Source organism: Anser cygnoides, chromosome 12 (genome assembly GCF_040182565.1).
Source record: "Anser cygnoides isolate HZ-2024a breed goose chromosome 12, Taihu_goose_T2T_genome, whole genome shotgun sequence".
NCBI lineage: Eukaryota > Metazoa > Chordata > Aves > Anseriformes > Anatidae > Anser > Anser cygnoides.
Window position 1 is genome coordinate 2,237,832 of NC_089884.1, and position 15,989 is coordinate 2,253,820.

Genomic DNA, 15,989 nt, shown 5'->3' on the forward strand with positions numbered 1-15,989 from the left:
ACCGCTTAAACTTTGAACTGATAAGGCAGAAAGAAGGCAGCAGCCAGGAGCGTTAGTACTGCGGGATTTTGTCAACGCCGTGGAAAACAAGACAGGGTAATCCACTTTTAATCACACCTGACTTAGGATTTTGCATTGCTTGAAGTGCCGTACAATAGTTTCAGTGAAAACCACCACAGTAATATATACGTACCTCGGTAATACATCACCCTGCGCTGACATATCGCACAATGACAAGCGGTAACCAGATCCTGGATTCGGCTACTAACAACTACTGAGCCTCCGAAGTACAAAATATTCAGCGATTACAGTAATGAAATTTTTGTAGCTGGAGCTGAAAATTCCAAGGGCTGATCCAGCTCCTGTCAAATCGATGGCAAAATTCCCAATTGCTTGAAATGGAATAGCATGAAACAAAAGCATGAAGAGCAAGATAACTGATATTCACAGATCAATTTACTCTGAAAAGCAGCTTGGCTGAGAATACGAGTATCAGACGCACGAGTTGGGCCACTTGAGACGAGCTGGGGAAAGCCACGATGCCCTCCCCAGCAGTTGCGGGAGCGTGATGCAAGCCCCAGAATTACGGGCAACAAAGGAAGTTGTGTCCTGCCCGAGTCCAGGGAAACCTTGCTGCAAGTGCATAACTAAATGCTTCTGCTTTGCTGTCTGCACTCTCCTCCTCCTGATTCCTTGTGTTCAGAGAACATTAGGGAAGCTACAGCCCCGGATGAGTTAAGACAAAATATGTACGCATGCACGCACACAAGACTTGGATCTGTTTTTTAACTGCAGAGTGACACATCCCGCAAACAGTGGGTTTACATCAAGTGTTTTGTTGCTCTCCCATTGCCTACAGAGACTAAGCAAACCGAGTGGCACTTCAGGTCAGCTGGAATTAGTCAGTCATGGCTCAAAAAAGCCTACTCTTCCCGTGCAGAGCACGCTGTCCTGTATTTGGAAATATAAACACTTCAGAGTATCTATAACAGGACATAGAACAAAAAATTTTAAGTGGATAAACTACATTAAATCCCTCAGCAGACATTCTCATTCATAATTCAAATAGCTTTTATTAAATTCAATCTAATTAGACTCAAAAGTGAATCAAGATATATGAATTAAATCCACTTGAATTCTGTAAAATACTCTCCACACATGGGCTTATTACAGTTTAAAATAATCCACTAAGTGTCTAACTTTGGGTTATTTTCGATAAGCTTTTAGAAGTATCTTGGAGAGAGAAGCCACGCACAAAGGTTCTCCCTAAAGGATGAGTTCAGTAGAATTATCAAAGGTATTCTCATACACAAATCTACAATTTTGGGATTCTGCTCATAAAACATAATGTAAAAAGGAATCTATTCACGTTTTTAACACAGACTGAAACACAACACCATCACCTGCTATAGCCACGTCTTTACTGCTGGCAACGTTTACTAAATACTTGATGCAGGCATCCCTGGACTTAACATCCACCCAAGCAATCTTCATTAAATGTAATGAATCTCACACTTGCCCCGTTATTGTTCAGTCTTCCAAGTCAGCAAAGGAGTGCCAACATTTGTAAAAATTACATGGGAAAGTTCTGTTGTGTTTTTTTTATTTTCTCCCCTGTAATAAATCTGACCTTCCAGAGCATCATCACAAAGATTACCGTAAGCAATGTCCACAGTAGACATTTTTCTCTCTAATGCCATTGCATTTCCCTCTTCATTAGAGAGCTTTATTTGTTGTATATAGTAAACCCGTGTCCACTGGCTGTAATCTTCTACTTTCACTCTGTCCCCCTCTGAGACTGCCACAGAGAAGGCCTCCCTTGCATCGCCAGCCTTTTGTAATAACGCCTGGACCATGCTGTGCTTTGATACTTTGGAAGCCAGCCAGTTCCAGCTGTAACTCTACTAGTCCTGTATATTACCCTCCATCCAAACAAATCTCTCGGGGTATTCCCCGCGCTCCGGGAGGCGAATGTGCCTGGAATGTGGAAACCGATGCCAAAAAAAAAGCCCAGGTCTGGAGTAAAAACCAGCACTGTCCATTTTATGAGAAAGAGATTGACTGTGCCCCCGAGATAGCAGCGTGGGTGACACACGGAACCGCAGGGGACGTATTGCTTTCTTCCTCCATCCTTCACACCTCCAAAATGTGAGGTTCAATAAAAGAGGGAAGGGAAAGTCCTGAGGCTGAGTGAGTCCTGGAGTGTCAGTAAACCACAAGTACGCAGCCCACTGCTCTGTAGATCATCCTACGTCAGGAGTGCACAAATTGTTAACGCTATGGCGATGCGCAGTAACACAGAATTAGCATGTGGATCTCCAGTCTCTTTAATTGATACCATCTAAAGCACAACACAGCCTTCCAAGTGTTAAAAGCAGAGGGAGCCAAGAGCACTTATGTCTCACGTTTTCCATTTATCAGCTTACATTCTCTTTTGAAACGCTGCCAAAACAAAATCTAAAAAAACTCTGGCTACCTAAAAACCTCCTACAGTGAATATCCTAACATAACCATCAAGTACGTCTACACATTTTCAACAGTCTGAGAAATTACTGAAAATTTAATTAATAGAGTCATTAAATGTTTAAGCTTTCCTTTTCTCTGAGGAAGTTGATGCCTGTCCCTAATGAAGAATTATTTTCCTGGAGATTCCTGGGCTCTGTTTCTAGTTACAAACACTTGTAGCTAATGGCAGCAAGAAATAACTACACAAAAAAATGTTCAAAAGAAAGGCTTCGTTTAAATACATTATGGTCTCATGTCAACATGTTTTGTTACACAAAAAGTGGAACAAAACCGACTTCGGTTTTCAATGCATCGGTGTACACAAATACACCGACTGAAGTCACGCAGGGAAAACACGCAGGTTTTGTGTAGGTTATGTACTGCTGATACCCGTACTTACTTTTACAGCTGTGTCTTATGGATTTTCATTCACTAAAAGGCAAAGGCAAGACCCCAAAGCACAGGACTGAGCCGCAGCTCTCATCTATCTTCCTCTCTCTGAAGCTGTAACAAGATCACTCGCCTTCCTAGGCACAATCTCAAAATTAGTGGTAACTTCCACCTTTTAAAAGAAACGTTCAATGTCATCGTCAATACTTTTTTTTACAAGGAAAACATTAACGTAATTTTAAATATTCAAGGAATACGAGCGCAAAAGCAATGAGAAACATTCCTTGTCCACTATGTAGAAAACCACAGGACAGACAAAGCACAATTGCCTGCTGAGATCGCTGCTGGAAGAGGATATTTGTCCTGCTCTTGCTGTCCTGGGCCTCTTTTGGCCAAGTTTCACCTTTGCCAGACTTGCAAGTGATGTACAGTTGTTTTTTGAGACTTTACAAGGGTGTTTCTCGGAACTAATAAACACCAAACCCATTTTCTTGACTCATTATGGCTTAAATTTTATTTTCCACTAATTCTGGTAGGGATGGGTTTCCATAAGGGATTAATTCCCTGTGCTACCTAGGCTCTCTCCAAGATTTCTGTTTCTGTTTTAGCATGCAATAAAGGAATATTTTTGCTTGCAAGGCACACTGTCATTAGAAGAGAAGCTACAAATTATACTGTCTACTGGAGTTGGTATTATTCCGCTTTGTTTGGCAGATTATTACCAATAGATACTTCTGGAAGTTGCAAAGCAAAACATTTTTTCCTATAGCATTTTTTTTTAATGCATACAAAATAAAGCATTCCCATTTATTCTAGTCCTTTGTTATCCTGGTTTTCAAAAGAACCACTTCGTGGAAAAGATGGAAGTTATTAGAATTTCTTTTTTTGTTAAATTTTCAAGAACACAAGGTTAAAGTTGAAAGATGCCACTGCTATTGTTGGCTAGCTGTTTGTGAGTTGTCTGAAACAATATATGGAGAAGTCGTTCTATAAAAATGGCCTTTGATTTGGATAACTGTTATAAAGGCTTGTTTGGCAAGTGCTTTCACGGGAAAACATTTAACAAATAGGATTTTTTCCATAAAAAGACACAGACTGAAAACAGAGATAACAGTATGCATGTCTATGTGTAAAAAAAATATATTGTAAAAACAGAAAAAGAAAAAAAATTATGCCACTAAAGTCCCTTTAGCTCCTCTGTAGCCCTCCTTAACAATAAGTACCTTTGAGAAGGTGCTTGGCTTCTTCAAAGCCCGAACCCAGTGACTTTGGTGACTCTGGATATGGTCCAAAGCTCATCTTTTCATTTAATGCCAAGTTTTGAACTGTCACTTCAGTACAGCAGACAGACACACAATACCAAAAAAAATCTTTAGCAGTTCTCTAGCACCCTGCTACTGTTATTTTGCCCTTTTAAATCCAGCTGCAATAAATCTCCAAGCCCCTACAGACATTAGTTAATTGGACCTTAAAATTTGGACACAAAATCACTGCAGGTTTGGATCAGTTTTCATTGCATTACTGCAGTGATGTTCCAGGCAAATGGTGATTTAATTGGTAAGTAAATTTATTTGAGCTGAAATTGTATCGTGTTGAAAACAAAATTTTAAAAGGGAAAGGGGCTTCAGCCAAAGGGAACCTTTAACCCCCCAAATCTTACCTTTTTGTCAGAGCTAGTATCCGCATCAAATGGAATCCCTCTCCAGTTCCCTCAAGCTAGGACTGATGGACTAAGGATGAAGAGGAATGACAAGTGTTGTTCTTAAGGATGCAAGGATAGGTTAAAGATATGGTCTGAACCCTGTTAATCTCCCCTTCTCCCGGCTGTAAATCCATGATGTCTCACGGAAAGTCAGTGTATTTTTTTTCCTTTAAGCAGACTCACTATTTCGAACTAGTAACGCAAACTATTCTGAAAGCATTCAGTCATAGTTGTGCACCAACAAACCATGCAAAGCAAGACTTCACGGTCAGTTGTAGATCAAGGAATTGAATTTTGTTTCAACTTTGTTTCACATAAACTGGGTTAGGCAAATATGGTCTATATTTCTATTCCTGTCCTAACAGGGTACAGGAATAATTACAGACACAATTAGAATTTAAGTCTCCTTACTCTGAATTCTCTGTCCTCAGTTATTAGCTTGTACATCACCTGTATGTAATTGCACACATTACTATCCACGCATAATTGAAAATGAGTTGATAACCTATTTTTTTAAATCTGCAGAGATAAACAACGCTTACAAAAATAATTCTCTTCATTCCCCTGAAGCCTAGCAGAAATATACAACAACATCCAAAACAAGCATCTACTCACTGAAAACAATTACTTTTTTAATTTTTGTTGTGCTTTTTTACTATGGGAGGAGGAAAGTTTACAGTCTGAGCTCTCTTTTGGTTAAAACCTACCCCTAGTGTGCAAGTGCAAGTTTGGCTACTACGGGCTTGCTCACAAGCTTGTTATTGTCTGCCAGAGGTCTGTGATAAAACAGTATAAAATGAAGACGTGAGCACAAAGCTCCTAAGCACAGCTGGTAAATTAAGCTGTGGCATACAAGGTTACTACCCAAGTCTACAGAGACCTCGAGCGTCTGCTTAAAACCATACAGCTTCACCTTTGGTGTCCTGCCTGAGGCAGCTGGATGTTGAATGCTTCTTGTCTGAGAGCATTTAATACAACTTACAAAGGGGGAACTATCTAAGCAGATGTATCCAATTCCCCTCAAGTGATTTAACAAAATTAATTTAATTCGTCATGAGTGTTCTGAATTAATTCCCCCCCCCTCCCCCCAAAAAAAAGAAAAATATGAAAAATCCAGAACTCACACACAAGTTAATAGTAACAGACCATATCTATAAACAACTTATATAGGGGAAAACAGTCCTCAGTAGTTCAGTTGGTGTCATATTTACTAGTGAAAAAAAAAGATGTTACAGTAATTCACAATACTTTCGATCAAAACATACTGTTTACAGAACATATTTCTTCTCAAGTGTATCTAAATAAAAGTATAAAGACAACTTCTGTATAGAATGGTAGGTAGTCAGCATATCTGCAAAAGGGTAAATCTTTAGCCACGAAGTCCATATCGTCCTAACGTTAAGAAAAACACTATGGGAATTTTTAAATTGCCTAGATTTATCTTTTTAATCTAAAGTCAAAGAGGTGTATGGCATAAAGCAGAAATTTCTGCAAGACAGTCCAAACCAATTTAGCAATACTTATGAGAAGAGAAACACAGCAGCAGGTGAAATTCATCCCAACAAGTGTGAATTAATGCCACCCAGACTTACAAGTTAACTATGTTCATTCAGGGAAAAGAAATGCAGATGAACAGAGGCTGTAATGCCAAACTAAACAGATGTGAAAGGCGTGGGAAAGAAGGAAATTACAAATATTATGCCATTATGCAAAATGGTGTTTAGTGCAGTGCCTTTATGTATGTGTTCAATTTTAGCTTCCCAATCTTAGCAACAAAACGAAAGAATAATAAAGAAAGTGGCCTGGTGAAAAGTAATAAAATATACCATAGACCTAACGGCTCTTTAATGTGGAAGAGAGGTTGGAAAGTTTACAATTCCTAATAAGACAAATGGGCACGATAGGCTGCATTTGCTGCACTCTGGCACTGAACAAAAAAGATCACCTTACATTTTAGTGACTTAGTTCAGCATCGTAAGACACTTTTGCTTTTTTGCAGCATTTTAATTAGCTTCCAAAAGCAAACTGACCGTTATTTCAGCTCTTGTAGCAGGCTTGTTTTATGGACCCAATACCATCAGCTCCAGTTATCAAAGATTAACTTGGACCCTGCAGAGCCAAGAGATGCTGCTGGAGCCCGCTCATTATAAAACAGCGGCAGGAACCGCTGCTGTAACGCCTAAGCACAGCAGGGTGAGCTTTGGATAAAGAGCACAAGACTGCTAAAGGGAAAAAAAGTTGTTTGGATAAAAAAAAAAGTTGAATATTCTTTACATAAAGCCACACTTGAAATTAGCATAAAAGGTTTCCATAACATTCAACTTATTTTGTTCATTGCTTTTGCAAATTAAGAAAAATTCCAAACTGAATTTGAGCCACAGATGATTTTTTTTTTTAAATTAAAGACTTAATCAGAGAATTCAAAGCCATGTGTAAGTGCTGTAATTGAAAGTTAAATTCATACGTGACAAATACATTGGAACACACTAAAGAGTGTTGCATATCTTTAGCAAACGAATGTATGCTGACAGCTGAAATAGCAAAGAACAATATTTATTAATTTTGGTCAATATCAAAACTTTAAAAAAAACACAGTATTATAAAAACAGTATTATAAATTTCAGAGCCTGCCAGATGAATGCGCAGCACCTTCAACAACAAAATGGGAAAACTAAAAGGCAGTTACTAGACAGTAGAAAAGTATGTAAATTCTTACCAATTTCATGCTCCCCACTATCTCAGGGCGTGATGCACAAACTAAACTAAGTGTCAGGAAGAATTCCTCACTCTAAAATGGCTCATCTATAACATTCCTCCTGAAACGTGAGCACTCTCTTTACAGCAATTCACTATCTGCTAGCTAAAATTTTCAAGATGCTCATTCCAGATACATATTTTTTAGTACTTTGCTGAACGGACTTAAACATTGTCAACAGAAACAAAGCAGACACAGCTGGAAATGCAGCTTGGACAAAGAAAACAAACACATGATATACTCAAGCTTTTAGCATGCAAAATTCTTAATTCAATCAGTCTCTCCTTGCCAGACAGGTATAAGACAAAATGCTGTTTTATAATGTCTGTCTAAAACTGATAAAAATTAGAAAACTTTCATCTTGAAGTTTAACAACAACAACAACAACAAACTCATTCTTCCTATATACACTATGTATTTTTACACTAACATCTAAATAATGTTTTTTGAAAACTCTTTAACTTCATATCCTACAAACATCAATAATCAGATAAAAACCACCAAGACAGTCCATGGAAAAAGAAAATCCCCATCTATCAGTAAAATCCGCAGAAAGTGATTAAAATTTTTTTTCTTCCCATCTGTTTCATATCAATATCTTTTTCAAAATCCTTTCGCCTACACATACGACTAAGACCAGCAGTAGTAAATAAGAGCGTATTTAACGTAAGCTCGTATATTTTACTAAACAGACAAATCCTACCTCCACCCATATAGGGTTTTTTTTTTTTTTTCACAAGGTAATAATAAAAATAGGAAAATACTAACAGAAAGTAGATATCCAGCAGGGTATTTTTGCAATATTTCCTCTAATCCATTATCTTGTGGACAGTTTTTGGAGCATTCTTCAAAATAAAAAATGTACGTTATTAATGTAGAATGTTGCCCAGGGAATATACTGCATAAGGGACCAGAAAAACAGTCAGTACACATTTTTGCAGGTGTTTTCTACTATTCCTTAACAAAAAAAGAACATTCAATCTGTTCTCCTCTTTGTCAGGAACATGTTAAGCTTTGCAGCAATCAGTGTTAGGGAGGATATTACCAGGTGCTCCCTTTCTCTGTTTAGGCAGGCGGCCGTAGGATATTCTTCCCAGCATAATGGAGAGCTAATACGGAAAATTAAAAAAAAAAAAATCACTTAAAAATTATGGACTAAACCCCAGTGATATCTTTGGCCAGGATACTTTTGGAACAGAAAGTGCTTCCCTGCGATAGAGATCTGTAAGCCACATGGCACCTTACGGGTTTGATGCACCCTCAGGGCCAGGCATGGCGGCACGGCACGGCTCCACACGCACCATGCTGCTGCGGAGAGGCAGGGAGCAGTCATCAGTGCAGTTTTGTCATCCTCAAAACCCCCGGGAATGCCAGCTTCTGAAGGAGAGGGCTTGGAATACGCACACCTACCACGTATCTGAAGTTAACCTAATTACTGCAAGGTGAGGTCTGTCTCTGCAGGAATGGCGCAGGTGCTGTAAAAAGCGGTGACATTTGTTCTTCAGTTCTTGGAGTTGCAAAAAGGAGCAACTCTACCCCAATTACCTGAATGCTGCCTTACACGTGTTGAGCTGGACGAGCTTTTCAGCTATACAGATGCTCTGAGCCCTAGCGTGTTCTAGTAGCTGACAGAGAGGCTAACCTTAATTAAGAGATTACTTTAGGAATTGCTAAATGACTTTTCGCCACCCTGCTTTTTCAGACACCTGAGCTTTGCCAAGAGCAGTCACTTAAAGGCCTTCTAGGTCATAAACAGCACAGCAGCTCTAGAGCCGCACACCTCAACCAGGAGGCTCACACTGCTTTTTTGCTGCTTTTTGTGTGTGTTTTTTTTCCCCCCTGCTGGAAAAGCTCAACACAAGCAGCCAGGCTGACTGTGAACACGTACAGGGCAACATGCACACCAACCTTCCAACAGCACCAAAACAGCTCCACCCCATCAGCAGGGAATAGTTTGCCTATAAAGAATACGAGCTGCTTCTGTGTCTGCTACGGATCTTAACAAAGGGCTTGGTTGTTAGTGACCCTATATCACTGGCATGAAATAATATGCTTATTAACTAATTAATCCAATCTTTTGGGTTCCTGATCTTTTGGCATTTTGCTTCTGTAGCTACCACAGAAGACACAGCTGATATAAGGATTCTGCCCATTGTTAGCCTTTTTTCCCTCACGTAAATATTCTGTACTTATTTGTTTTTGATTTTGATGATCCCTCATATGTGCAATAAGACTTGCAATGACTGAGCCCTCCTTCGTTGCCATTCAAGTCAAAAGGATGCATGTGCACTGTTCATATTTTGCTCCTGCAGAACATCTTGGAACTTTGGCAGTTCTCAATGTGCAGAGCAGCTCCTGCTTTCTTGGACTCGCTGGGGAAAAAATAGAGAAGGTGAAAATATCTGAATATTTCTTGATCTGTGCAGCTACATATCCTGAATCGTGGACTTTTACTGGAACAGGCACTAAGCAAAGCTGCTGAGGGCTGCTAGCGGTCTTGGAGCAGGTGCTGTCACTGAGCTGTTCTCATGTTTTACGATCCAGCTCGGCATTACAACTGTTACTAAGATCCAAGGCCAACACAATCCCCAGAGGCAGAATGCATTGGAAGTGTAGCTGCTATCCAAGCGTCTCCCTTGGGATGAACTTTTCTGTGCCTTGAAAAAGAACTGAGGAGAAACTCGAAGACCCGAAGATGCGATGCTCTAAACATTATCAGAAGACAATTGCCAGTGAAGAGGCACATAGCGACAAACCCATTATAACCACTGGTAGTAACAAATGATGCTGACACTGGAATTGATTGGGAACCGATTTCAGAGATGCTGAGATTTCAGGGCTTTCAGCAACTTTGGTCAACCAGGCTTTTACAGCATAAAATGATTCTGTAAGCCTGCTGCAAATTCTTTGTTGCTCTACTCTGCTGTACCATCGTTGTACAGTCAAGGATGTCTGTGTCGTACATCGCTGGTGCTCTTGGACTGGCAAGGAAGGGATGAAAGCATGGGAGAAAGCAGCTGGGTTTTGCAGTGTTATATACATCGGTTTCCTGACACAATCCTTTGCTGTTATCTTTCTGGAACCCTGCCTATGTTTAATGAGAGGAAGAGGACTACACAGCTGGAAGGAAGCAAATCTGCTTCTTGAGCGTGCTTGGTCCTCAATCTCATTGAATAGCGTTCCCTCGCTTAACGTTAACACTGAAGAACAGCATGAAGGTGACCCACCCGAGAGTTCCTAGGCTTCCCAAAGTCTTTTTGGGAAGTCATGGACATTTGGGTTTGAAGTCAGTGTCAGAACTTGTTCAAGAGAGACCTGTGCTAGCATACCATCTCATTGCAGGTTTGGCCAGTGAAATATCTGTACAGAGGCCTTCCTGCAGCACAAGGCTCTCTCCAGAAGGATAAAGGTACTCACCGCCCTTACCTATTGCTTGGCCTTTCCATGCTTAAGGCCATGAGACGGTAATTTTGCCCTACTTTAAAAGAATCTTAGAGGTTGGCAGTGACAATTGAAAACCTAATTTCATTGTCCTAATGGATAAAAGCACCTAAAGTGACGCAAACAGCAGAGAAATCTCAACGCACTACGTCTTCATAGGAGAGGTAAAAAGAAGTAGACGTTGCCCGTTAAGCTCCTGGCATGCGGCGCAGGCAATCACAGAACTAACACCAAATACAACTCCCTGTTTGGCAGTACGAGGTACACAAATGACCACAGGGGAATAGACACACGGATGGATTTTCATGACATAAAAAAACAACATGTTTTACACGGGAAAGTAAAAACAAAACTGCTGTACAAAAGCATAAGCCAAATTAAGGAGATATTTTGGTTTCAAGTCTGGGCACAAAAGAAGAGGGGCCAAATACTTTTTCTGAAATTAAAAGATGACTCTTTCTTTCTTTTCTAGAACCATGAACTACATTCTTTTCCATGTAAATTAAGTCCAAAATTTACAAGAAAAACATCCAGAAAATGAAATACAAATTTGTTAAAATAAATCATCTGGAATTATTTGTAGTAAGAATTTCTGCATAGGAAGTTACTCATTTATAAAAAGCAACTCTTCTAGAACCCTAACAATTTCATTTTTAATACACATTTTACACATACATCTGGCACGCAACCAAGTCTGTAAGAGCGTCCAGTCAAGGGGCCCAACAGAGAGACAGAGGCACAAGGATGGGAGCTGGAATGTGCCTGGGTCTTATGAACTTCCTAACCCCAGCGTGGATGTCTAAGGTCTGCTGGCTTTGTTTCGTCTATCTCACCGGATGCTTTCCTTGGCACCGATACAGGTGAGTTTTTTTTGCAGTCAACCAGATCAGTCTTCAACTATAAAATTTTGAACGCTTGTGTTGATGTTAAAAAGAAGAGCTCTGACTGAAGCTTTGGCTGGGTTATTAAATTCTATATCTTAAGAACCTAATAAAAGACAAAAATAGCCTTATAAATATTTATAATTTATTCTTATTACATTTTACTTATTACTGCAGAAAGTAGGAACCATGGAAAATTACACTGAAGTCATCAAGCTCAGCATATTATATGTGAAGGGCCGTTTTTGACATTCTGGAAACCGATAAACAGAAAGAATTCTAAGTAAATCTTTTAAAGCTCCTAATCCAAGACAAACATGATGATTATGATTGCAGAAAGCTCCTGCAGGGCATTTGTAGGGTACTCTAATAGTTTCATGTGGTAGAAATAACCCATCTCGATAGGACAGCAGCTGTAGTTAAAAGCTCGAGCACATCTGGTTATTTTACACATCCAAAAAATGGCTTCTTGTTCAGACATCCAATGACCGCTATTAAAAAAAAAAAAAAAAGGCGAAACCAAGTATTTTCCCTGTAAAAATGTTTTCACAATATTCACGCTGGAACTCTGAGCTGTACCATTGCTTTTTACAGTGGAAGTAATGGTTTTCATTGGCGCACGCCGCTACTACACCCCGCAGAATTACGGGGCTTGCTGCGCCTCCTCCTGTGCCAGCAGCTCCAGGGAGGCTTCAAAGCTGCTGCGAGCTGCATTTACTGCAAAGACTCAAACCGACAAGTGAAATGTCAGAACTGGAATATCAGGATGTTTGTCGCTGTTGTTGTTTGTAATACGAAACTAAACTTAAATACACACAAGAAAGTTATTTGCCACCTGGTCTCAAGCCCCACAGAAAGGACCAACTTCCTCTAAATTTACAGTGGAATTTGAATCATGGCCAAATTTTGCCCTCCGATACCTGCTTTCGTGGTAACTGGTTTAGGCTCTTCTTTTTGAGCAAGGAATAGAAACTTGGGTCATGACGCTGTTTAGTAAATTTTGATTTCAGTCAAGAGACTCCTTCATTTTCTATAACCTGGAGCTCTTTGCTACAGGCACCATTATCCCTTCCAGATTAGGCTGATTTTGAAGCTGCTGAAATAAACTATAAATGGTCAGCAAATGAAATAACAATGAGAAAGTGATAATGCAGAAAGCAACAAAAGCTTACAGAAAAAAAAAAAACCAGAAAGGTTAGACTTCTCTCCTCTGACTTCTATGTACTTAACCTGAGTTATACTCTGCATGCTTGAGGAAGGAAGAGGCCTTTTTCGTGAATCACCTTCATTCTGAACTTTTTGGTCTTAGCCTTCTCATAACCTTGAAAACCAATAATGATAAAATTCCAGAAATACTACAGAGACCACAAGGGCACTTAACTGAAGTGTACTGTTACAGATATGACATTTAGAATCAGGCCTGGAGTTGGCTGGACAGATTCTCTAATATAATAAAAATAGCCTTTTCTTTCCCACATTTTACTATCTGTCTTTGTTTATTCAACCATTCAGCAAACCCAGCTGGATCACAGACATTGTCATCAAAGAAACATTCTAGGTCAGCCAGAAGTGGATGCCAATTGTCTAAAAATAAATAAAGGCTTTGTCACTGGAGTATAATTTTAAGGCCCTTGTAATGAATAACGGAGGAGAAAATCGTTCCAAGGAAGTGGGATACACTGATTTCAAGCAGAAAGATTTCAGAGTTAATCTGAAATTCACAGTTTTTATGCATTCCAGATAACCTAATTTTATTTTACTTCAATAAAAATGGTACATAGAAGACCTTATTAAGAGGTTTGGTATTAGTTTTAAATACTTAAACAGCTGCAGAATACCTTAGAAGAGAGATGAGACTAGCAATTACCTACCACATAGACAGGAAAACAAACACTGCGGTGCACCAGTTTTCTAAGGGTCACGACACAGCAGAACTGGGATGGATTTTACACTTTCTAGCTTTTCAAAGATGCTCGAACAACTCCTTCAGCCCTGTAAGCATAGTAACTTACTTGAAAGCATGTACTTCTCATCTAAAAATAAATTTCTTTACCAATTGTTTTAAAAGCTAGCTCCCCGGTGGAGAAATAGAAAAGTTTTCCAGCTGACATTTATCCAAGTCTAATCAGCAGAGACAAGATTTCGTCTCAAATGTCTATCGATGAAGATAGACACTACTAAGGGATGTGGAAACTCACTGCAAAATTAGAATTTTTGCTCTATTTATTGTCTTCATTAATACCTACATAAAACGTTTTCCAACCAGGCATTTTCAGCTCAAGGTGCCTTAAGGGGCAGGGGTGCTGAGAAGACACATTTGAGGTTCGCTTCCACCCAGCGGCATCGTGACAGTGCTTTCTGTATTGGGCAGCTTGAGATGTCAAACAAAATTACTGTAAACACGAGAGGTAGTGACCACAATAAGAACATGAGCAGCCACAATCACAGTCACTCTTCCTTGGTACAGACCAAGCTGGCTTTGGATAATCTCAAGCTACCTTTTCACTACTGCATCAAACCACTAGAGAATCCTCCGGAGTTAAAAAGTGGTGCTGGACACATCGAGAGCTAATAAAAAAATGCACTCAAAAAGAGGTGGCATTCAGATGAACAATTTCCAGATTATCGTTAACTCAATCTGTCAATTCACCAAAGTTAGAAATACCAAGAAAGCCTATAGGCTTGAGGTTGGGTGCTGCAGTGTCAGAATCACTTACAAAGAATTACAAATATTACCGTTTCAACTTTTATTTTTATTAGAAATGAATGGGTTTGCCTCCAAATCTTTCAGCTTGTTAGAATCAATTCCATCTGGCAAAATGAATGCAAGTTTTACTACGAACACAATATAAGATGGTAATTTATAAGATTGCAATTTTAAAATCATTAAGCCAGATTCCAGACATGAATTCTAGATTCTCTTTGTTATCTCCCTTTCACACACAACAGAGGGAGAACGGGAAGGTAAACTTTCCAACTCCAGCAATGCAAAAAGAGTGCAGGTTAATGTGAACCCTTGCCCTGTGATGGAACTGACTGCACGCTGTACGAATCCCCATTTTGTATGCAAAATCTTTGGACTGGCTCAGTTATTATGGCAATAAAATGCTACATGTTAAACTTCGTAAGGCAGAAATGTCACATTTTTTTTGCAAACCGTTCGTGGCTATACTCCTTCGCACTAACAGTGACGGTACATTTTCAAAAGTTAGACTTAGCAATAGCAGGCACAGGATTTGAGGAGTAGTTTTGGCTTTCAGTTCAGCACTCAATAGATTATATGACATTAAGGGATGGACTAGATCCCCAAGAACCATAAATCCAAGTCCTAAAACAACAAAGTATGTCAATATTTCTTTTAGGAACGAGAGTCACTAAATTGATCTCCACCGAGATGTTTTTCTCTTGTTCAGTATTTTGAAATCATCAAGATAAAATGTCCAAAGAATGACATAGGAACTGAGCAAGATTCAAGTGAATATGATCCACTGCTTCTTATAAAACCAGGGAATTACTGAACACATTGCTATACTTTTGGCATTGCCTCTGTGAGATATAAGTTCTCTTATGCTTTTGACATCTGATATTGCTGTAACATGCATTAGAAATGATGTTACATCTCTTCAGAAGGAAATCCAACCAATTTCTAACCTTCCAAACGTTGCAGAAATTCTTCATAATCTAATGCAAACTATCCTGGACAAACCATTTTCTTTTCTAATTGGTTGGAACTCTACTGTTCCTTAAAACAAGCTTCCTAACAAAATACCTCTTTGCAGTGCTCTAATTCTGCAAGTGTTACAACTCGAAGCTTCTTACATTTCTGAAAGCATTCATGATAAAAATAGTCTGGAAAAAAAAAAGAACATTTAAACAGGGGGGAAAAAAGAAAAAAAAAGTTTTGCACGTTTTTCTCATCAGGTTGGATCCTAGTTTTCTATTTAAGCTATTCCAAGAAAGAAATGATTCACGCTCCCCAAGTTTAAATGCTGAGAAATTTATGGTATCTTCCATCCTCACCCTGCCTGATCCAAAGAGCCTGCAAGCAATGGGAATTAAAAGCCACAGCAATGACAAGAACGTGAAACCAATGCTTCCCAGCCTCTCTGGGAGAACACGTCGGATGCTTGTGACCACAAACTTGCCTTTGTTTACTCTGTTGTGAAATACTTCATATTCTGATCAGTTCTGTGGTTGCAAGAGGCTTAATGAATACAATCTGCTTTAGCGATAATACACAGACTGCTGTGAAGACAATTCCCTGTAAACATTGATATATAAACAACACCATAAAGATATAAGAGATAAAGGCTGT

The 15,989-nt window shown here is 39.3% G+C and overlaps 1 protein-coding gene across 5 annotated transcripts in view; it reads right to left on the reverse strand.

Annotated features, from left to right (window-relative positions):
• Positions 1-15,989, reverse strand: part of BANP (BTG3 associated nuclear protein) — a 146,929-nt gene that overhangs the window by 31,723 nt on the left and 99,217 nt on the right. For 2 of the 5 annotated variants that reach the window (XM_067004301.1, XM_067004300.1), the window contains exon 12: positions 9,554-9,724. The exons of the other annotated variants lie outside the window; for them this stretch is intronic. In XM_067004301.1, coding sequence (XP_066860402.1) covers positions 9,689-9,724 — 36 coding nt within the window. In that variant the 3' untranslated portion in view covers positions 9,554-9,688. Of the gene's footprint in view, positions 1-9,553; positions 9,725-15,989 lie in introns of those variants that run through there. 5 annotated transcript variants of the gene reach the window in all.